The sequence below is a fragment of the Ambystoma mexicanum genome, chromosome 5q, assembly GCF_040938575.1.
Source record: "Ambystoma mexicanum isolate Mex_15411 chromosome 5q, UKY_AmexF1_1, whole genome shotgun sequence".
Classification (NCBI taxonomy): domain Eukaryota; kingdom Metazoa; phylum Chordata; class Amphibia; order Caudata; family Ambystomatidae; genus Ambystoma; species Ambystoma mexicanum.
Genome location: NC_090933.1, coordinates 1,179,395,547 through 1,179,420,320, shown reverse-complemented (window position 1 = coordinate 1,179,420,320; position 24,774 = coordinate 1,179,395,547). Strand labels below are relative to the sequence as shown.

The 24,774-nt window shown below is 42.5% G+C and overlaps 1 protein-coding gene across 4 annotated transcripts in view; it reads left to right on the top strand.

Moving 5' to 3' along the window:
• FAM135B (family with sequence similarity 135 member B) overlaps nucleotides 1-24,774 on the top strand; it is a 1,878,784-nt gene that overhangs the window by 1,197,137 nt on the left and 656,873 nt on the right. For all 4 annotated transcript variants that reach the window (XM_069621672.1, XM_069621675.1, XM_069621673.1 and 1 more), the window contains one exon: nucleotides 3,606-3,745. In XM_069621672.1, the coding sequence (XP_069477773.1) occupies nucleotides 3,606-3,745 (140 nt within the window). The remainder of the gene's footprint in view (nucleotides 1-3,605; nucleotides 3,746-24,774) is intronic.

Here is a 24,774-nt window from a genome sequence, read left to right as displayed (position 1 = left end):
GGGTTGTTTGTGTTATAGTTCTTCTAAGGGGAAGTCCCTAACATAGCAACTTGGGGACATGGTCTGCTTACCTTCTTCCTTGTAAGGAGAATGCCTATGCCAATATGTGCTCTTCAGGCAAGTGGGATTGTGTAAGACATGGCAGAAAAGTTATATGGCATTTCATCAATGTATTTTTTTCTATGTTTTTTTACTGATATTTTTCAATGAAAAAACTCATTAAAAAAGTCTGTTTATGAAAGGACCTTTGCACCGTAGAAAGAGGCATGATCTGAACACCAGGTTGAATATGTTCCTCTGATGTGGGTGGGATTTAGTATGTGTTGTTTTTTGCCCAAGGAATCCATGAGGTAGAGGAGAGTGGGCCTGGTATGTTTAGTGTCCTGTGTCTCTGACAGATGTTGAATTTGCATAGGATTCTGAGCTGATGTGGTGGGAAATGTAATTGAGGAAGAACCCACATCTGTCAGACTTGTGGATAATTGGCAGGCCTCCCCCTACATTCACTTTGTGGTACAGCTGCTGGATGCTGTGTCCTGGTGAGAGGAAGACATCAACAATGTTGGTAGAGGTGCAGAAGATCACAACTTCTTTGATAATGCAGCTTGGTTATGATATGATATGATAGTTTATTTATATAGCGCCTATACACAATATAGGTAATTCATGGATTATTTGCGCCGAAAAAAAACGGGATTTGTGCGATTCTGCACGCAAAATCCCTGTTTAACAAATGGGGATTTACGGGCAGAATGGCGCACAAATCCCGTTTTATTCAGCGCAAATAATCCATGAATTACCCCCAATGTGTTTCATAGCGCTTCAAGGAAAGGGAAGGAACAAAGGAAAATACAATTACATTCTTATAGGCCATGAACAGTAAGGATGTGAAATTATCTACCGTACTTGGCCTGACGACATTTCAGATAGTGCAAGAGCTAAGACATTGATAAGTAAGGGAGGGGTAGAGTGGGAAGGAAATGGAAACTGACAGGAGACTACCGTACTAGGCCTGATGACATTTCTGGTAGAGCCGGATAAAAACAAAAGGTGAGGGAGAGGGGTGCAGAAAGGGAGGGGAGAAACAAACAAGCAACTATCGACTAGGCCTGACAACTTTTCAGATAGTGCTTGAGGAAAAAAAAACAAGTCAGGGGAGGGGGCAGGAGACAGACGAGGTTGCTATCATACTACGTCCAGGGACAATTCTGATAGAGTAAGTGCATAGAAGAAAGTAAGGGGAGACAGGGAGGAGGGGAGGAGATAGGAAAAGGGAGAAAGGGAGAAAGGGAGAGGAGGAGAGAACAGAGAGTAAGCAGTCAAAAAGAGTGGAGAAGCAAGAGGGGAGAGCGAATACAATTGCAGAAGTCACTAGTAACACATAGTGTTGCAAGCTAGGATACAAGATGAACATGGGAACAGCATGATTCAGGGCCACCATGAGTACAAGATGGAAAGGAAGTCCAGCATGAGAGTTGAGAAAGGGTGACTAGGTACACTCCCTGGACAGGTAAAACAACAAATCTCCTATAGAAATAGAAATTATGGATCTCTCAGTAGGCATGTATCACAAACATGTTTGTTTGTTTGTTTGTTTATTTTATTTATATAGCACACCTGACCCTGAGGTATCTGGGCGCAAATTAGTTTACAAAGGTAAGACAGGTTACAAATATAGGCAATAGGCATATTTGAAATTACATGGGTGGTGTACACAGATAAAGTTATATATATATATATATATATATAGGCAATGAGCATATTGAAATTACATATATTTTACATATGTGGATGAGGTTACATATATAGGCAGTAGGCATATTGAGGTTACATAGGTGATGTACATATATATAGGCAGTAGGCATATTGAGGTTACATAGGTGATGTACATGGATGAAGCTACATAATTGAAGTTACATAGATGGTCATACACATGGTGGATATATTAGCATAGGTGGACATACGAGTGGCAGGATTGCGGTTGAGTAAGGTGGTACCGATGGACATAGTGGTGCAAGTGAGATAGATAAGTGGTATGCAGCAGATAGATGCGTTTGGAGGAGATGAGGGTGGGAGTTACTAATAAAAATAATTTGAAGTGGTGGTATCACTGTGTATGAACAGAGGTCTTTTTTGAATATTTCCTGTCAGAATTGGATGAAAGACTATTGTGCTTTTGATTGGTTCCTGGCATAAGTGATGTCGATATACACATAGGATCAAGTACACATACGTGCAACGTCATGCAAGATTTTAAATAAATAACAATGGTTGTGGCCAACATACATATTACTACAAATCTACATGGTCAGTTCAATGTGGGTATTCACAAATAGATTCGCCGATATTGGCTGTCTATATAATCATGAAAATTAAGTCATAGTATTTTTAATAACTATATATGTGGGTCACTAAGCGCATCATGCAAGTCCCTTTTTAGCCCAGTGTGCAATTGCTCGAAGGGGGTCTGTAGTGGGTTCGTGGGAATGCCATTTCACTTGTCAGGAAATACTGCATGCAAAAAAAGGGACCGTGCTCATCTATTGAGAGCACACCTTGCCGTTACTCTGCACCCGGCGGGGTAACTTTGCGGAAAATGTTGGGGAGGAGTGGGGGGTACAACATTGAAAGTTGGGGGCCGGGTCGTGGGGATAGTGGGGCAACAAACACCTGCTCCAAACGGTCGGATGGGAGATTTGCTATGAGCAGATACACCATTCATGATCAGCCTGCCCTTCACCTTCTGCCTCAGAAATCATCGCACGAGCTGGCACGGACTATACACGTATTGGTCCAGAAATGCCTTTGTCTGGTTTTTGCATTTCAGCAATATGTGCACTTCACGAACCTGCATGTTGAATTGTGATCCCTGCATTCTTACACTGATCCCATTTTACTCAAGCACATCCCCTGCAGCGAGATTATTGAAGGTCTGCACGAGTTCAAGTTCAATTTTGCATGATAATAGCACCAGAGCAAACACGGGCAAAGTGCCAAATTCACATTGGTTCACTGCATTCTTGCACCAGGACAAAGTTTGCCCTAGTGCTAATATACTATGACAGCTTTTGCCCTGGTTCAGAAATAGACTCAAATAATATATGTATGTTTTGCTCTAAAGCTATACCATTCGCATTAGGCTAATGTTTGCCTTAGTGACATTACTATGCGCAATATTGCTCTGACACTTGGTGACACGTCATCTGGCACCAGATTAGCCATTCCTAGTGACCATCCTGCCCATTATTGCACTCCCTGCACAACACGGCCAGAATGCGCAGATCACCTCTGTGAATAAGTGGCCTGTACATTTTTGGGAATGGACACATTTGATTCCCAACGTTATGCAACATGATTTGTCAATTGCACACATCATGTGTCCCGTCTTGTTTTTCTGACATGTAGCGGTACATGTACACTTGTATTGGGTAATGTAAACCTTTGTAGGACACAACCTTTAAACTTAAGATAGATGCTGGAGCAATATATTATCTATATATATATATATGCATTGTATTCATTTTGTCTAACTAAAAAAAAACACGCTCTACCAAATCAAAAAATCAAAACAAAAACTACAAACCACATTGTTTTCTGTTTTCCAGATGATGCTGACCCGTACTCGGCTTGCATTTATGAACATAATGTGTACAGCCGAATATTTCAGATCTTGTACAGGAATGAAGATATCATCCTGAATGAATCCATGAGATTCAAGGTGCACATGCTCCTGGATGGCGAGAAGGTATGTTTGTATTCAAGAATCAAAATCTGCAATGATGTATTCTATAAGCCTATTATTAGCCTAGAGGTGCCCCAACTCTTTACATAACCCGATTTTAAGAATATCTACAGAAATACACAGGGTCTTTGGACCTCACTACAAGTATGGCTGTCATTCCACCATAAATCCGTAAAGAAAATGGCTGCCAATCATGTAGCTGCTATATCTCTGAAATAACAAGTAACAGCGTGGCTGTCCTAGTCTCATCTCCTCATAATTACTTCTTATTTTGAAATATTGCAGTGCAGTAAAAATGTCCACACTGGTTTTACCAGCATGTGTATCCAAATTCATGCTCTGTGATCATGTTTCTGTACAATAACTTGTACCCAAGCAGTTCTTTGTTTTCTGAGATCCGAATGCAAGTAAGAGGGCTGGCACAGTATGAGAGTACCGTCCTGAATGAAGATGGCTAATATTCGTGAACATCATGGCAGATGAAAGGTGGTGGTAACCGTGCCAGGCTGCACTCCTAAATGATCCACATCAGCCCAGTCTGACCCACTGTCTGCCCATCTGACCTTTGAAGTGGGCATTCAGTTGCTGACAAAGTGTGCATGATTGCATATCTCTGTAAAGAATTTCACCAGCATGATATTACTGACATGTGACCTGCACACAACCCTTTGTTGTTATCTTTGGACCTTTGGTCCTCATGAAGGAATTTGATAAGCGAGGCGGTTCATAGTCGCCATAAAACACCAGCCTGTTCTAGGTACCCTCCTTATCATATTAGGGACATTGGGGATGGAAATTAGAACTTTAAATGGTCAACCTTATCATAATACGTATTTGTGTTTTGATACATCAAAATACGTATTTGTGTTTTGATACATGGTAAGATATTAGTTTCAGCATGATTAATCGTTGACTTCAAAAGATCCCAAGCTGTTGGATTTGGAGTCTTTCTGCATGCAACCATGATTGATGTTAAGCCTTGTTATGTGAAAGGTTCTTATACTGTGTACTGCTGCCACCTGTGTGGTTCTTTGGTGCTCTGGCAGAGCAAGTACTTTAGTAGGACTGAGCAGGAGAAAGAGCTGGGGTGCGCTGTTGGCAGCTTAATTTCGATTGACAGTGTTCGCTGAGCGAAGGTGTATTTCTCGGTTGGTAAGCACCATGTGCTGTTGGCTGAGGCTATGTGTGGTTTGTTTAGCTGTTGTGGTGTAGTGAAGTGCGTGCAGTTTAGCATATTTGACTAAAACAAAAGTAGGAGACTTGTTAATGCATAAGTATCATATCCATCACAAGGCTTGGACAATTTATATGAATGCAAATCTATACCTGTAACAATGTAAGAAACTCCCCAATGGTCACCAAATGGCCTTGCATGATAATGGTGTGTACATCCATAAAATGGTTCCAGTTCCTGTCATGACATGTCCAGACATGACTCAAAGAATGTTACCAGTCTCTACCCCCTGTTGGTCTTCATGTTCTTCAACTTGCAGTTGTTGGCAGAGTTGCAATCAGGTATCTTATGTAGCAAGTCTGACATGCTACTGCACCATCACCCCACGCCCTCATGTTCAATTGGATACCTCTGTCTTTACCCAGGATCCTACTATCTCTTTGTCTCACTTGATCATGATGTTAACTTTAAGATGTTTCTGGAAGCTACTTTTGTGAGGCAATCTTTGCCCAGAAACGTTATATTGTTTGCCATTGCCCCAAACCTGTCCCAGGGTCAGCTTGCCCACACCAGCAGTCAGAACATGGGGGTATATGATGTTAGGAGTCTACATGATACAATAAACACTAACTTCCGTTGCAGTGGGACCACCTTGCCTGTTCCCTGGCGAGTACAGTAAACACCTTTCAAGACCCACACAAACATCAAGAACACATTTCTGTAGCCCTCGTACTCAGCTGGGAGACCCTCCTTTTCAATTTGAATGGTGTAAATGTGCTAGTTCTCTGAGGAAAGAGGTCAAGATACGCCAGATCTCAGAAAAAAGACCTTTGGTGAACCGAAACCCTGCAACTCCCTCACTCTGTATGATCTTACCCATATACAATACAACACACCATGGTGGGATAACAAAGAAACTATGTGCAGAATAAACATTCAGATCACATGCCAATAATCTCATGTTTTTAAAGACATCCTCTCTTACTCAGGAGCTACAATCCAATGAGGATTCAAGGGAATGAGGGTTTGAGTAGTAAACATTGTTGTAGCTGTATAGAGACCCTCGCTGTGCTTCAATGGCCGTCTGACATATGAGATAAGAAGAAACTCTGACTTTTGAAAATGCTAGACTCTATGTGAGAACATTATTAACATTAAACACTAGGAAGGTCTTTCAACTTAAATGTTGGACTACAATTTTACAGCGACAGACAACACAAAAGTAGGACAACACTTCAGTAGGACAGACAGGTGGGGGCAAACACAGGGTGTTCTGTAGTTGTCATTTCATATTCTTGGAACCGATTACCGTAAATTGATAAAACCATATGCAAGTCAGGTCACAAAACAGTTACTCTATTGAATATCGATTTTAAAATATTGTGGTGAAGAATGATATTGCCCTGTTTCCATGTAGATACAAAAGCAGAGAGGCGCTTCGAGCAGTATTCCAATGTGGTTCCATGTGGGGGAGGGGTGGTTTATGCCGATCCCCCACCACCATCCATCTTCCTCTTCCACATTATTTGCTCCTAGTTTCTAGATACACCCCATGAGTTGCTGAAAGCTGTATAACATACGAAAGAAAGGAATGCTGTTTCTGTGGAATGGGCGCAGCAGCAACAGAGGCTTTCCCAATGTGGCAACTGGATGCATACATTGTCATTGCATGTTTAATGCATGAATGTGGCTATCACAGTGTGGGTGCATTGTCCATACAGACTGAGTGTTGGGGGACACAAATATGCTATGAAGGGGCAGCAGCAGTCCTTGTTAATCATGAGAGAGAGAGAGAGAGAGAGAGAGAGAGAGAGAGAGAGAGAGAGAGAGAGAGAGAGAGAGAGAGAGAGAGAACGCGAGAGAACGCGCACACTGCAAGAGATGTGTGGGTTCAGCTGCACAGTTCAAGACCAGCACAAAAACCTAAACATGACATTTCTGATCACAAGGGAAACAGATCCTTTTAATTTTGTTGAAGAATCTATTAAATAAAAGGAACATTTTTAATTGAAAAACATTGTAAACTGGATATTTTGTTTTTAATTGTACAATGATCGTTTCTAATAGGGAAGTACTTAAATTCAGCTTCGAGTACGCGTGTGGCTAATTTCGGCAGAATAAAAGCTATTCAGATCAAGCAAAATTCGTTATTTGATTTCACTGCAATGATTCCGGGAGACAAAATGAGAGTGAATTTTGAAAATTGAAGGGATCTAAGCATTCCCTAACAGTATTCCGATTTAAAAATGAAACTACAAGCTTTGTGTGTTGGAGTATTGAAGAGATATTGAGAGTGTTGACTTTAACGAATTGGATTCTGACTTGCAGGTGTACAATAACAGTAGGGGGTCAAATGGTCCACTCAGCCCTCACACTTGTACAATCCAAAACACAAAGCAATCATAAAGGTAAACAGGCCCAATCAAGAGATATGCCTCCTTAGCCTTTTGTGGTAACTCAGGCTGAGGGATGGCAATACGGCTTAAGATGGGTGTGAAGGTAAACCAGTTGTGACCCAAATAACACAGTATCACAGTCCAAAATAAAGGGAATGTCCAATCAAGTTTCTATAAAGATATACACACTTTAATAAAATACACCATCTGCAAGTTGAACGAAAAGTGATCATTATTTTAAAAAAACAAAAAAAACACCCCAAAGGAAAGAACACAATAGATATGACAGACTTGGAGGAAGTAGCACTCTGTATAGTTCCAGGGGTGGTAGGTAAGGTACTACCGGAAAAAGGATATTGGGTTGAAAGTAGGAGAGATCATGACCTAACCAGTCTATAAAGCCCAAGTGGACCGCAGAGGCAGTTCATTGTCAAAGCGCCTTGATTCAGTTGTTGGTGGGCTGATGCATCAGACCTGGGTTCGAATGTTGATGAAAGTTGATCAGATTCAGTCGGGCAAGTAGCAACATTCAGGCCACAAGCGGGCATCGAGTCGGGCCAAATGTGTGTGCCTTGTGTCACTGAACAGTGGCATTTCAATGATGCAGGTCGGAGCAGTCCCAAGAACCCTTCTAAGTTTGCCAGGCCGAGTCAAGCTTGAGCCACTGTGCGAGGTCGGCGCGTGATGCTCCAGTGGTTTAAGTCAGTGGACAAAAGTCTAAGTGGTGATACAGGGTGTGTCAAAGTGCAGTTAAAAAGGCGGCAGTTTTTGGACTAACTGGACCAACCTATGGTTGTAACCCCTGGTTAGAGTCAGCGAGGGACCCTCCAGAGATTTGGTTTGGGTTCCGGCATTGAGCATATGCTTTTGGATTGGAAGATGCTTCAGGCTGTGCAGGTGATGTGACGTGACAGATCCTTCATTAAATCTGGCAGAGGGCTTTGGACAGTGGAACTGTCCCGAAGGTAGTATAACTGAGAATCTTTAGAATGCCTCATTGGCCTCAAAGGGTCCTTGAGGAACTGAATGAATTCTCTGGAAGGGGTGTGAGACTCCTTCCTTTGAGGGCACATGTTCTCAGGTGACTGGTCTACAGTTATTCTGCTTCAGGGGAATAATACCTGCTTCTCACTGGACTGGACTTTGGCCTGTTGATCTTGCACCCAAAATACTTTGCTCTAGAGGAAGGGGGTTAGACAGGAAAGTGAAAGAGAGACAGTGAGCACCAAGATAGTGGAAGGCTTCTTCCAGTGTCCAGAGCACTCCTGTATATCCTGCACCTGTCCCACCTTTCCTCCTGCTGACAAAAAAAAGACATTTAGACATGCAGCACCCTGGTGTGAGCCTACTCTTCCAGAATGATGGGTGTGGCCCTTTGATATGTAGGCCCATGACAGCTGTCTGCTGTCTGACTGTCTTTGGGTGAGGAGTTTACTGGTCCTCACAAAGGGAATCAAAGAGAGGCTGGGTCCTCTGGGTTTCTGTCCTGCTGTATTGCAGTATCAGCCTGTCTGTCCTGAATACAAAGTTCCTTCCACAGCAGAGCTGAGTCACAGGAGCTGACAGGTGTGCAATATCATTTGGGATGTGGTGTCCATGATCATACGTATAACCATGCACTCTGCCTACACTCAGGCATAGCTTATGCTTAGAGATTACCATCCCACCGGCATTGTAGTTTGTTTACAGGCTGGATATCTTAAATGTCTCCCCTGTGATACAGTGACGTAGCTGTAGTTGCAGCGGTAGAATGTGCATCTTATGAACATTGCACCTGCTTTGCGCCAAGAGCAGAGTAGGTGCTGTGAATCAGGCTACTGATGCAGCAGGGCCCAAGGGCACTATGCGTTTGGAATGGAGCTGTGACAAAGTTGGATGTGGTTAGCAGATTGTTCCTTTGAAGTGGGAAACACCCAGATCATCATAGATGCACTTTTGCCAGATGGCAGATGGCGATTCCTGACACTGCGGATGAGTGAGAAATAAGCTGTGGTTATTTCTATGGGAAATGCCTACTGGGAAAACTAAATCATTTTCAAAAGGCATTAGAGAACTCTCAGAGGAATGTTTTGAAAATTCTATCAAGCTCCCTTTTCAGGCCAGTGTACCAGTCAGATTATAGAACAGTAGGTGTGACAACTTGGTTTGTATGGGACATAGTCAGAGGGACATGCTCTGTTTAATTAAATTGGTAGGATAAGTGAGCAAAGGTGAAGTTGGGTGTTTGGAAACTGAAAGAGTTTCCAACAGTAAGGTACCTCTTCCAGGTCGATATGTCTGGAAAGTATAATTTACTAGTGGTGCAGTGTAAAATGTGGCAGACATGTCCACATCCATATTGGCATTTTAGGAGAAATTGCTTATTCTTACACCTCTCTGTTACACTACCTGCCTATCTGCCTCAATTGCAAATGCATGATTGAGAGTATGCTTTGGTGTGGACAGAGTTAGAGAGGTCTGTGACCACTTGCTTTTGGGATGGTGCGCCATAGAGAAAACTACAGGACCTGTTTTCCTCTAATTTGATGGTAAGCGGCTGGGGGGGCAATGGGATGTGGATTGGATTGAAATATGATGTAGTTTAGAGACTTCTCAACAAGTGAGTCCCTTTTTGGAGATCATAGGCGTTAGGCAGAATTATATGCAGTACCCTTTGGGAACACCGCACACAATTAGGACTACAAGTGACAGTACAAATTCACCTTTGGTACAAGCCTCTACTACACAGTAAAGTGGTAGCAATGGCTGAGCAGCCAGACTTATCTCAAGAGAAAGTGAGCAGTATCAATAGTTACACAAAGGACAGCAATTACTATGATTCAAACAAACACTGACTCAAGGTTTCTGAGTAAAATAATATACATTTATTTACACATCAGTTGTAAAAACTTTCACTTAAGTAAAGCAGTTGTAAAATCACACTCTTAATATACTATACCACACCCAATAGATACTGGACAAGTTAGGCTCAAAATGAAGTGTGAGCAAAATGGCACTCGAGCAATTTAAAAGGGAGGGAAAGACAAAGTTAGACAAGAATTGAGCAGCACCAACAAGTAAGTAAGCAGGGCAATATAGAAAAAGGACCAACAGTGAGGAAATCAAATTCAAGGAGCCTGACCCAAAGTCAATGGACCAAAGTCTTTGCTCAAGATCACACAGTTCAGGGTAGTTCACGGTTAAGTCTTTGCTAAGAGTCAAGGACGAAGTTGGTCGGCAGAAAAGTTAGTTTAAAGAATGGAGAAGGACAAGCCCTCAAATTGGCAAAAGGTTTCACACACTTTCACCGCAGCTGGACGACATGAACGAGTGGGTTTGAACAGTACCTTAAATGGAGAAGAAGGCTGTAGCTGAGGCAGACGTTCCTGGCAGGTCCTGCAGGCTCACAGTTCCTGAAGCGACTGTCAGAATGACACGAAGTAGGAAGACTGGAGGGTCATGCACTGCCCAGGGAAGAAACCAGCAGCAGAGAAAAGCAACAAATAACATGTGCACTCCTGAAAACGCAGGCAGGGACCATTCCGTCTGGCTATCAGGTTCACTGTAGCTCTGTACAGACAAATTCGACCAGAGAAGGGAGGCCTGACGGGCAGTTTGGTGAACTGGTTGTTCCCACCAACTCAAGGGGAGAAGATTCCTTTCAGATCTTCCCTGTCGTTGGAGTATGAAGATTTGGATCTGCAGCAGGGCTTCACCGGGAGGTTCAGTCATGGTAGGGGTCCTCTTCTGTCAGCTCCTCATCAGTTCTCTCGTTCCAGTGGCGACTCTGCCTTTCCAGCCCCAGAGACTTGCTTTTTATGCAGTTTTCCCCCATTCACACAGCTTGGCTGTTAATCACACATCAGGGTGTCTGTCCTGGCTGGACAGTCACCACAACCAATCAGATCAGAGTGGGACATGGGTCTCCAAGGAGACCCTGTGCAAAGTGTCCTAAACCCCTCCCTCACATCCTGTTCCCCCCAGACATACAGGCACCTAAGGAGGGCTTCTGCGCAGAAGTGCGCAAAAGGACGGCGAACAACGGAACCAAACCTGGCTTTGCGCGCAGAGTAAAACACGAGAAAGACTTTTACAAAAAGAAATGGTGACTAAACACAGCCGGAACTGTATAAAAACATATATGGTCTAGTGGGTTTAAGTTCGAGTCTACTAAGATAGCCTAAAAAATACCAGGCTATTTAAGATAACTGCTGTAGGAAAAATAGGGTAGTTACCACTGCCACTAGCCAAGTCTTACTGAAAAGGGAGCGAAAAAAGGCTCCAAGAGAAACAGGCAAAAAGGGATAAGTATTAACCCTTTCCAGAACTCTATTTAAGATAGTTTGTACTGGGTCTGTGAGTCTTAAAAGAGACTAATAAAGTCAATGGCAACTTTACATGTTCTCGAAGACAGTAGTCAGTCCCAGAAAATGGAGTCGGAGTTGGGAAGTCAAAAAGACAACCTTGTGTCACTGCACTGAAGGTGCTGTGTAACACACAGTAAAAAGATGCATCCTATGGAGTAGGTGAGGCTCCACAGTCTATGAACACAAGAAAATGTTAAACACGCACAGCAAACCACATGTACGAGTGGGAAAAAAGGCCTGCACTCTTACTCATAACATTAGAATTTATATTGGAGTCTCAGTAAAAGCTCCAATAGTCTTAAGGTTTTTATCCTTAGACCTATTTACCAGTTCTCACAGGACTAGAGAGGGGTCCAATTTGTCTAGCCACCTCTTCCGAGAAGTAGGGGGAGTCAAAGACTTTACAATTGGAGGGGCAATGATGGAGCTTAGTTGGGGCTCCCATTTCCCTACTATACTAGCCTCAGATTTGCCTGGGTTAGAATGCTATGCCCTGAAGACCCTCGCGTATGGAAACAAGGCACAATCACCATACACTAAGTGATACGACAGACACAAGGTTTGATTTCCAAGGACTAGGGTTTATTGCAAAGCAAATATTCTCAGTCGGCCTGACAGGGTCTAACGTCTCGCAACGTGTGTCACAGAGACCTCGTGAGACGCAAGACCTACAAACATTCTATAACAGTATCATATATATGAAAAGACAATCATACAATCTCTTTTTGACACATCAAAACCACCCATAATTTATCTTCTTGAGCTAGGGTTCGGTGATTGACAATTGTGACAAATATGACACATTATGACACGTTTCTTACCCAATCTATAATATTCTTTTTATCAACAGTTGCAATTTGCAGTAAGCAGGCATAGTTCTTTGTTATGAAGAACACAAGGCACTTGTTCAGCGTGGATAATGTGTTTGTAGGAGAGACACATTCCAAAGCGTGTTCTCTACTGGTTTCCATTCATGAACTAAGGGTCAGCCTGATCTAAGACGAGCCCCGAAGGAGGGCCACTAGAAAGGTATAATTCATACTTTAACGACCTGTTTCTACAGCTTCAGTGAGACCGGCCGGCACCTGGGCCACTGATTAAATGCCTCTCTGCTCGTCTTCAAGGACTTGTGAGGGAGGGAAACAATGGATTTCTGTACTGTTTGGCATTTCTGTCTGGGCTGGTCTCTCAACATGTAAAACTTTGTCCTTGCTCCGTGCATGAGTTTTTGAAATAAAATACATTTTGCAAAGCGTTTAACAGAAAGGAAGAGAAAGCAAATGTCGGGCTTTACAGTACAAAATGGACGCCCTCTGGTTATGCTGACGATTCCCTATTGGCGATGTAGGGCATATGATGCGATTGTTTTTCGGCCAACATAATATACCTTCTATGCTCTGGTATGATAGTTTCTAGACTCACAAACTCTCCTTTTGGCCGTAAGCCAAGAGCATCATCCGTACATCGCATCTTCATCTGACCATGTATCTAGCTCTGAGCTATGCATGCTACTGTAATTGTCATCATCAATATTAATTGACATGAACTCTTTCATTGTTACTATTTTGTCGTTTTTATTTGTATCCAATTTGGGAGTTCTTTTTTTCTGTTACCATGTGTACACATTCATTTGTTATTTCGCAGCATATGATTGGCAGGCAGTAAATGCAACAAAAATATGTCATGAGGATTCCAAGTAATGTTACTATAATTGCGATTAGTTTCCAACCCCATGAGCGCAGTAACTCCCAAAACCAGGAACTTATATTCAACTCCCAACAGGCTGTCACAGTATGAATGTCAGAGCTCAGAATGTGCAATTTCTTGATTGCCTCGAAAATCGTAGGGGAGGAGTCACCTAGAAATACACAGCACACTGACCCCACAATTTTGCAAACATCTCCACGGTCAGCCAGAATTAAATCAAGCGCCATTCTATTTTGAAGTGTCATTAATCCAACTGCCGTTTCTTATATTATACAATATGTCGGTCGTTCCATTTATTGTTTATGGCTTGCCCCCAAAATGGGTTAAATGATTTTGCTATGTCCTCCGCAATTAATCCTGTGTCATCCCGCCGGGGCCTACCTCTAGATCATTTTGATATGTCTGATGTTTTGGAAAGGAATACACCAGGAAAAAGGATTCCTAAGTAACAGGTCCCTCCCCAATTTCTAGGCAACCGGGGGATAAGCTTTTTCTCCACATATAACATAAACCTACATATATCAGTTCTTCTTCTTTCTCAAGTACTGCAATATTCATGCATCTAGTGAATCTCCCTACTGAATAGGATCCTTTCTTTCGTAAGCAAAACGGGACAGTGTGCGGGTTGTAATTAGTAGTATCGGAGGGGGGCACAACGTCCTTGTTCCCTACTGGATTCATGTGAAAAGTGATTACAGATGATTTATAAGGCACATAAAGTCTATCTACTGGTCTTACTGCAGGTTTTATTACTCTTGCTCTGTTAAATATCCACCAACCTACAGGTTCCATTACCACCCTTTCAAACTCATCTATGTTTGCTCCATCTAATTGACCCGTGTCACTCTTATTCCACTTCCCATAAAATAGTGCACTTAGTGATGCATAACATGCCGTATTAAGGGGTAATGGCTGTACATACCAACCCATTCCTTTCCCGCCATGCTGAGGTAAATGGGAGCAGACCCAACAATTGGTTCTATTCAGGATAGAGTGAGTTATATTCATGATCAAGAGAAATGTATTATTGTTGTATCCTCTCCCGTGTCTTTCTTCTAGAGGCGGGAGAGCATACGAGAGTACATGGAATGGACTGTCTGTGGCAGGTGCATTGGTAGCAGGCAACAGAGAACTTAGTGGATGCACGCTCTCCAGATACCATAATACTGGGATCAGGGTACTCAGAATGCAAAGTAGTGTTATAATCATTAGGATGAAATTCCTACAGCAAATTCTTCTAGATTTTTTTATAATCTCTATATCTATTACGTCATCAGCGTTGGGGCAGGAAGGAATGGAAGTGAGTATAGGCATTGTCTGCAATTCTTCTCTCGGCAGTGTTTGTCGCAAATAATTTCTTCACAGCAGCATTCGTTCAATCAGAAAAGCATTCAAAAAAGTCACCAAAACATCTAGGACAGTTCTCATTAGCCTGAATTGATAATCGTGTGCAAGATTATTGTGACTCAGCACAGTGCTCCAAAAACTTTAGAGGAGGCATCAATTTTGTTTGTACCATATGCGCCCTGCTTGTTTGCACGGGGTGATCAACATACACCATTTACTTTTTCAAAGATAGCACTGGGAATCCGCATGGCAGAGCTTTTGATTCGATGCAGATTGATACAGCTCCCACGCTCCACTTCCCTAGGCCTCCGATTCCCAATTCATCCGTGTCGGGAATAGAGGCAAAACAAAACATGTAGATCAGATCACTTCCGATTTTGAGAACATAGGTTGTACCTTATTGCTCCAGGTACTGTGTGATCCATGTATAATGCAGATTCACTTCCAGATGCAGGCTCTGTGTCAGCCTGTGATGCAATAAGTGATGAAGCAGGCTTAATGTCACCCTGTGATGATGCAGGTTCAGCTGGGCATAGTTGGGGCACCTTTAGCCCTTTCTCCTTTGTGGCAATCTTATCAGGCTCTTTCTCAGGCTTAGGCAGTACTTGTGGCAGAGAACTGGCGATGGTGTCTTTCGAGTGAGGGGCAGCTGTTTCATTCTTGCCGTCTGAATCAGGCAGCTCTTTCAATGGGAATGGAATTATTTTCGTGTGGGTGGCATGAATCCATGCCTTTCGACCATCCACTTGGACTGCAGTCTTTGTGGCCAGGAGGATCTGGTAGGGGCCTCTCCACCGAGGTGCAAGCAAAGATTTTCTTTCAAAGTTTTTCAACAGAATCCATTTGCCCAGCTGCAGACAATGCCCTAGGCCAGTGTATCTGACAGGAAGAGCCTCCTGCACCTGCTGATGAATCAAACTCAGTTTTTGAGTTAACACGTTACAATAAGTGCTGAGAAAAGGGTATTCAATTTTGCTCAAGCACCTAGGCTGCAGGGCACTCCAAACATTTGTGGGTCTCCCTATCATGAGTTCGTAAGGGGAGAGTCCAGTCCTTGCCTGCACAGACGTGCGTATGCACAAAAAAGTTAAGGGCAGCGCATCAGGCCACTTCAACTGACTCCTTGAAAACATTTTACTAATCTTGTTTTTCAAGATACCGTTTTGGCGCTCAACAAGACCGGCACTCATCGGGTGTCTGGCCGAATGGAATCGTTTATCAATTTGGAGGTCTGCACAGATTTGTAATATCACGCCGGCAACAAAATGCGGGCCTTTGTCTGACCATATGACACGTGGCAGGCCAAATCTGGAAAAGTACTCCTTCAGCATCACTTTTGCTGTGCTTATTGCTGTGCAATCCTTAAGCGGGTATGCTTCCACCCATTTACTGAATGCACAGACTACTACAAAGACGTACTTTAGGTTCTGACATCTTACCATTTCTATGAAATCAAAATGTACCACTTAAAATGGCATGGAGGGGGGCCAAAACTACCTACTGGGGTAGTTGTTCCTTTTCCAATGTTGTGTTGCAAACATGTCATACAATTCTGAACCAGTCTTTCAGCAGTTGTTCTAATGTGCGGATTCTGCCATACTGTGTTTAAATGCTGAATCATTTTCTTAGCACATATGTGTATGGGACCGTGGGCCATAATGACCATTGCGATTACATAGGAGTTAGGCAGCATCCCTTTTTTACTCTCTTTGTCTACCCAACAACCCTCTACGTCTAATTCTGCTGAACCCTCAGCCCAAGCTTTTATTTCATCTGCAGTTGCTTCTGCTTACATCTCCTTAACTGTGGCAATCCCATTTCATTCATCCAGGGTACTTCTTCTGATATCTCAATGAACATTTGCGTGTGTGGATCAGTGGCAGTTTGCTTCGCAATCTTGTCTGCAAATGCGTTCCCTTTTCCAATGTTACATGTTAATTTCTTAAGCGCTTGGCATTTCATTATTGCTAATCACTTAGGACGCGCTAGTGCAGACAACAATCTTGCTATCAAAGGACCATGTTGAATCTTGGATCCATGTGAAATTAGAAAACCCCTCTCAGCCCATAGTCGACCAAAATTGTGTACCACCCCAAATGCGTACTGCCTATCAGTATGTATGTTTAAATTGAAGTTTTCAGAGATTTCACATGCTCTGGTCAACGCTATTTTTTCTGCAGCCTATGCTGAATTATATGTGATCCTTTTGCTCTCTACAATACTCTTTAGTGTTGTGATGGCATATGCAGCAGTTGATCTGACATCTGGCAATTTGCAACAGGAATCGTCACAAAACAGTTCTCCGTCTGGCTCTTTCTGTGGGTGTCTGTTAGGTCAATTCTTCCTTTCATTTCCTGTTCAGTAAACATTTCACAATCATGGGGTGGTGGTTCCTTTTCACCCATTCTTTCATTGGGAGGGGGCATTAACTCTGCAGGATTCAAAGCGCAACATCTCAAAATTTGAATACGCGGTGCAAATAGTATAATTTCATATCTCGTCAGTCTAGATGATGTAAGATGTTGCGTCTGCATTCTATTTAAAAGAACGTCTACTGTGTGAGGCACTGTTAAGGTTAAGGAGTGACCCAAAACCATTCCCTCAGTTTGTTTTACTGACATGGCAGCCGCAGCAACAGCTCGCAAACAGCGTGGCAAATCGCATGCAACAGTTTCCAGCGTGGAAGAAAAATAACCGCATGGTCTATTTCTCCCTCCTTGTTCCTGAGTCAACACTGCCAAAGCACAACCCTTACTCTCATGCACAAATAACTTGAAATCCTTTTCATAATTTGGTGTGCACAAAACTGGAGCTGAACACAATGCAACTTTGAGCAGATCAAATGCATTCTGACTTTCCATGCTCCATGGCAAAGGCAAAGCAGCATCCTTCTCTGTCAATGCCACCATCGGTTTCTCAATCATGGCAAAGTTAGCAATCCACTGCCTACAATATGAAGCCATGCCTATTATAGCTCTGACTTCCTTCTGTGTCTTTGGCATAGGCATACCAGAGATGCTTTATATACTTTCTGGTGTCAGTCTGCTTCCCTCTTTCGAAAGTAGGTAGCCTAAATAGGCCAACTCCTTTCGACAGTACTGGAATTTTTTTAATGAAGCTTTATGTCCATGTGCTGCCAAATGTGTCAACAATTTAGCAGTACTCTCTTTGCAAATGTCCTCTGTGACAGCAGCAATCAATAGGTCATCAATGTACCGCAATAGTACACAACTCGTTGGTAGTTCTAGCATGTCTAGTTGTTCTTTTAATGCCCTGCTATAAATACTCAGGGCTCTCAGTGTAACCTTGTGGAATTCATGTAAATGGAAAAGAACGTCCTCCTAGTGTAAAAGCAAATAAATATCTGCTATCTGTAACGTAATGCTAAAAAATGCATTCTTCAGATCTATCACACTAAAATACGATGCAGATGCTGGTATCATAGTTAAAATGGTATTGACATATGGGACCAATGGGAATCAACTACTTTATTCAATCCGCGCAAATCTATTATGAAATGATAGGGTTTCTAATTACCTCCTTTATTGTAAACTGGAAGAATTGGACTATTGCAAGTACTACTAGCAATTTCTTCAATTACGTTCCATTTAATCAAATCAGAAACAATGCATTTCAACACTTTCTCACCTTCCACTGAGATTTTATACTGTGGAATACGTGGCAATGTAACTCCCTCCTTTAGAATGATTTTCACTGGCTCTATTTTCAAACAACCAACATCATTCTCATTCATCGCCCTTATACAAGTTGGCCAACTACTTAATTCGGTTGGTAATGGTTTAGACAAAAATTGTACACTGGCATTTTTTGTGGTGCTATCGTTAAATACACTCCATTAGGGGAACAAATAATAACCACACTCAATTTCTTCAACAAATTTAAACCCAATAAGTTCTTGCCGCAATTTTGTGTTAAAAGGAATGGACAAGACACAGTGAATGGGTCTAATGTTATAGGTACTGATTGTGACACTGGACTGATTACTGGCGCACCTGCGAACCCTACTAAAACATTATTTTGCCCTGACAGTGGTATTTCTGGAACCAAGTGATGGACTATCGAGCACCTTTGCTCACCTGTGTCCACTAGAAAAGTATGCTCTATTTTCCCAACTTTCATTTCTATGTAGGGCCCTTTCTGGTCTACGGGAATAGACACTGGTTCCGACCCCTGTCTTGGGCTGTCCTAGTTGAACAATACATCATCCGATGTAAAGTCGCCAGAGTAGTATGAATTGGACTGAGTATCAAAAACGCTTCCTTCTCCTGCACTATTCTGCTGTTGCTGATTTTGGCTCTGATTTTGGTTGTTATTTCCCTGGTGATTCTGATTTTGCGGCATTCTTGAGTTTCTATTCTGTCCTTGTGTTCCCGGGCGACCTCTATTCTGCCTTCTCGGGGCATTTCCATTCCTATTCTGCAAATGTGAGCACTGTTTTCGCCAAGGACCTTCTTCTCTACAATATGCACATTGATTCAGTCCAATTGGACCGCCGTGCATGTTGGAAAAATTCCCTCTAGTTTGTGCATGTCCTCCGCCCTATTATTATTCGCTACTTGCTGCATTAATACCCTCATTTTTAAATTAACTCTATCCCTCGTTTCTTTCTCTTTCTCTGTATGTACTCTATTCTCATAATATTGTGCCATGTGTAATACCTCACTCTGTGATTTTGCTTGCCACGCACTTTCAGATGTCATTGTTACATTTTGAATTTTCTGTAACAACCCTCTCACATATTTGTCAACAAATAATCTCTTCCCGGGTTCAGTGCTCAAATCTTGGCCACTGAAATCTGCAAATACTTCTCCAAATCTATTAAAATAGTCAGTAGCCAGTTCATCTTTACCTTGCACACATAACGTTAATTTGTCCCAGACAATTCTTCTTTCAGGAACTAGTATTTTTAATTTCTGAACTATGCGCACTGGCAATGCTAATAACACCGGCGATGGCTTCTCGCCAGCTTTTCGGTCTGTATCCTCTTTAATCAAATGTTCCCATGTCGCACCCGAAATGTCTACATCATCCACATTTCTAATTTGTTTCCATATATCTATTGGGAGAATTACAGGACATAATAGGTCAATATCACTCATTGTGAAAATGGACGATTTTAAATAGGACTCAATCTGTTAATAGAATCCCGCCGGATTCTTTCTTAAATCAGGGATTGTTTGTTTTATATTATTCGCCTCTTGTCAGGAAAAGGCGATATGGACAAACTGTGCTGTACAATGGGCTTCTATTACCTGCGGTGGATTTCCATCCGCGGCAGCAATCTCTACCTTTGGCACAAACGTGGGAGGTACTTCTCTCATGGGCAATATCGAACTGGGCGTTTCTTCATTGGTTCGCTTATTAAGCACTATAGCTAAATCGAGGGAGAGTGCAGACTTTCTAGTTTTAGTTAAAAATGCTCTTTTGTATATGGTCATTAAATTGGGGGAACAACAATACTTCTTTTGAAAACATTCATCTTGTAAATACTCAACCATCACCTGCAATGCCTTCCCCTGCATCTCTACTGTATACTGATCAAACGTATCATGCATCTCCATCGGAGAAATGTTAGCATCCATAATCCATCTAAGCGCCTCTCGTGCACATATTTTCATTTCTTCACTAACAGGTTTTGATGGCGGAAAAAAACGCTGCTTGACATATGGTAACACCCGTTGTTTCCCTTTTTTCACCTCTTCATGCAATTCATCAAGCTCATTTTTAAACTCAAATAGCCAGTCTACCTGCTCTTTTATTTCTGGCACACTTTCCCTCATACGTCAAAAAGCATTCAGATCCCGCAACTTCTGCAGTGCTAACATACCGGTCAATTTCTTCCAGCTATCCATAAGATACTCCCCCATGCATTCCAACAATACCTGTTTTTCACCAAGCTTCCTATAGTCATACATTGCACTCAGCGCGGATCCCTCGTCGTTGCCTTCAATGTACGTTTCTGCCCATTCTTTCAGATCCTCTCTTCTCTCGCTGCTAACCGCACTACGAGTTACTCTGGTACTTCCTCTCTGTGCAGGCCCCGCCTCCGTAGAACTGCCTTCTACGGCAGCTACTAATTCATGCTCTGTCGGTGGTGGGGGAAATGGTGTCACGTGCATAGGGAGAGATGGTGCAGTTGGAACAACAGGAATGGGGGGTGGCAACTGAGTTGGAGCAATGTGTATTGGTGCAATAGTGTCAACATTACTTTGAGGATGCTCTTTTCTCTGTTCGTTCAGAATTTTACTTATTAATTCATCTGATGCATGCAACTCCTGTTGTGGATATATTTTTTGTATGCCTAATTGGATACTCCTATCCCCTCTCCTGATATCCTCAGTCATTTTGAGCTCTTTCAATTCTAGTGCTTTTTCTGTGTTTGATTTGTGTTTCCGTGCATGTTTCTCCCTACTTTTTAAATGGAGATTAGCTTCCTCCAGTCTCTTATGACGTCAAATGTCACAGGGCGTGCTTTCTTGCGCAGCAGTACTGATTCTAAGTGTTCTATACAGGCCATCTCAAAAGTACCATCTTTCGGCCACTGCAAATCTAATACATGTCTGGTCTGCCAATGCCAAATTTCATTAAACATTATTGCCCTTTTCCATATTTTACATACATTTCAAACGCTGGCGTCCCTATGGGTGGCGCAACCTGGCCAGTTTCCAAAGATTGTCTACCGCAGTGGAAAAATCCAACTGGACAGGAAGACAATTTCCCAGGCATATTGATCTTATGTGCACCTTACCCTGAGCGTTTGATCTTGCAAGAGCAACTCTCAACCAATATCAGGGCTTTTAAGAATTGGGGCATGACTCACCTGATCAATCAATTCGTCTCTCAAGACGCAATTCGTCCGTATACAGACGCAATTAAGAATCGTCGTGACTGTGTATCTGACTCAGTCTGCCTCGTTTTGGGACCATCGCCTCGATGCTCTCTGGCCACTGTGCATCGATCAGGGATCAGCTGTGTACAGATCATTTTTTTCTAGGTCCTGAAGACCCTTGTGTATGGAAACAAGGCACAATCACCATACACTAAGTGATACAACAGACACAAGGTTTGATTTCCAAGTACTAGGGTTTATTGCAAAGCAAATATTCTCAGTCGGCCGACTGGGTCTAACATCTCGCAACGTGTGTCACCCAGACCTCGTGAGATGCAAGAGCCGCGAAACTTCTACAAAAGTATCATATATATGAAAAGACAATCATACAATCTCTTTGTGACACATCAAAACCGCCCATAATGTATCTTCTTGAGCTAGGGATCGGTTATTGACAATTATGACAAATATGACACATTATGACACATTTCTTACCCAATCTATAATACTCGTTTTAGCAACAGTTGCAATTTGCAGTAAGCAGACATAGTTCTTTGGTATGAAAAACACAAGTCACTTGTTGATCGAGGATACTGTGCTTATAGGAGAGACACATTCCAAAGCATGTTATCTACTGGTTTCTATTTGTGAACTAAGGGTCAGCCTGATCTATGAAGAGCCCCGAAGGGGGGCCATTAGGAAAGTATAATTCAGCGAGACCGGCCGGCACCTGGGCCGCTGATTAAATGCCTCTATGCTCGCCTTCAAGGACTTGTGAGGGAGGAAAACAATGTATTTCTGTACTGTTTGGGATTTCTGTCTGGGCCGGTCTCTCAACATGTAAAAGTGTGGCCTTGCTCCATGCATGAGCTTTTGAAATAAAATATATTTTGCAAAGCGTTGATCAGAAAGGAAGAGAAAGCAAGTGACGGCGTTACAGTGCAAAATGGACGCCCTCTGGTTATGCTGACGATTCCCTATTGGTGATATAGGGCATATGATGCAATTGGTTTTCAGCCAACATAATATACTTTCTATGCTCTGGTAGGGTAGTTTCTAGACTAACAAGATGTCAACTTACTAACACTAGGGCTTGTAGTGGGGTTTTTGTAGAGGTTCCCACAGGCTCAGAGTGGTCTCTTAAGGTTGCCTCTCTAGCCAATTTGATTTGATTCTGTTTTCTTTCACTGGGAGGCCTTGGGGTATTGGATACTACTCCTAGAATTTTTAGATCATTCCCCAACAGGACTCTTCGAGGCACCTCATTCTGGACACTGACAGGAATCCTCACTGTCATATTATTACACGGAATGAGAGCTGGCAGAATTGGAACCAATTAAACAGGGCCTCCAGAAAATTTTGTGGGATTTCTGGGTGCCTTAGCACCATCCTCAGAAAACCTTTCATCCATTACTGTTCTGCTGTTCTGCTGGCCCCAGTGTCTCTTCTGGTAGGAGTATCCTGGCCATTGACAAGAACACTGTCCATATAATACTCATTAGTGTTTTCTGGAATGGAATTGTACACATCCATATTCTGTTTCTTACCCAGACCCATAGGCTCTAAGGATACAGTTGCCCGAAGACCCAAGGGTGCTTCAGCAAATAGTTCAAAGTGGGCACTAGCCATTTATACTTCTTCCTCTGGGGAGAATGCTAAGGAGGCAGTGCTGATCCCTGCAGGTTTACCCTTGCATCTGGGATCTCCGTTGACATGGTCAGTAGACCCACACACATAGCATTTAACAAATGCTCTCTGGAATGGGGGTTTCTGCCGACCTCCCTCTGGTTGGACAGCAGAGGATTCACTAGCCCTATTTGGTTTCCCATGTGTCTTACCCTGCTTACATTTTGGGGCCTCTTCTGGATGGGAAGTATTCAAATTCTCCTTGTTATCTTTCTTTCGCTGCTTTCCCTCATCCTTCTTCTGAGTTGCCTCAGAATCCTTGTGAGTAGTCCTCTTGGCAACCCACAAGTCAGCAGCCTTAGCTAACTTCCTGGGAATCTATTTCATTTGAATCAGCCAAGTGCTGTCTGATCTCAGGAGAGTAGGCATCATAAATTGACTCCAACATAATAATATTTCTCATATCTTCATAAGTGTTTACTCTGTAACCCTTAACCCAACCATCTAAGTTTTTTCAAACATGCACATACTCGGGTAGCCCAAGGAGCACCATAATGGTTTTTGAGGGTCCTAAACCTCTTAAGGTACTGGGAAGGGGTCTCCCCAAATCTAGCAATTAAAGCTAGCTTCACACACTCATGATCGTTTCTATCCACCTCCCCCAACTCCATCACGACATCAGATGCAACAGTGTTTAGCCTAGAGAAGAGCCAGGGAAGCAACTGATTCCCTGTAAGGCATTGAATCCCATGGTTATATTCAAACATTTGTTATACACAACTAAAGTCGCTAGGTTGACAATCCTGTCTCCACCCATACTGTTATATCACAAAAAGAGACAGAATATCTCTATTCAAAAATATTCCTCAAGCTAGGTTCCCTATAGATAACTCACTGTCCCTGTAAAGAGCTCTCTCTGTCCCTAAAGTGAGTGTTCTTGCCCTAGTGGTGCGCTGCTGCATAGCCTACAAGGGTTAGGGGATAGAAGAGAGCTCGCCCTATCCTCGCTCATTACTTTCCTCAAATGCCAAAAACGAAGTGCACACTGGTCATGGAAATCAATGTAAATAGATTTAATGTTATTGTTTCCATATACTGTGTCTTATCACAATACATTAAAACAAACAGCTAGTTAAACACATATGGAGAACAATTTTTCCCATAAATCTCTCACTGTCCAATTCTTAATACTTTAGGCACTGAAAGAATAGTAAAATTACTTAATAATACTACAGGCCCATTGTATGTTCTATAGGGGTTCTGGGGATTGGTGCGTCAGGCCAAGCCACTTTTTGTCTACCAGTTTCAGCTGATGTGGACCCGATCTCCGCTTTTTTCAGGACTTCCCTATAGCACTTAGTAATGCAGGGAATGGTTTAATAAAAAAGACACTCTTGTCAATGGTTGTCTTGTGCTCCTTCAATCACTGTACGGAGGGTGTCTTAATTCTGACACTGGGACTGAAAACCCTTCAGTCTTCTTTTCCCTAGAAGGGAATATATATAAAGGGGGGGTCTATCAATATACAATTTGTCTACAAGTGTTGTTTCCTCATGATGTATGACATAGAAAGAGAGTAGCTTACC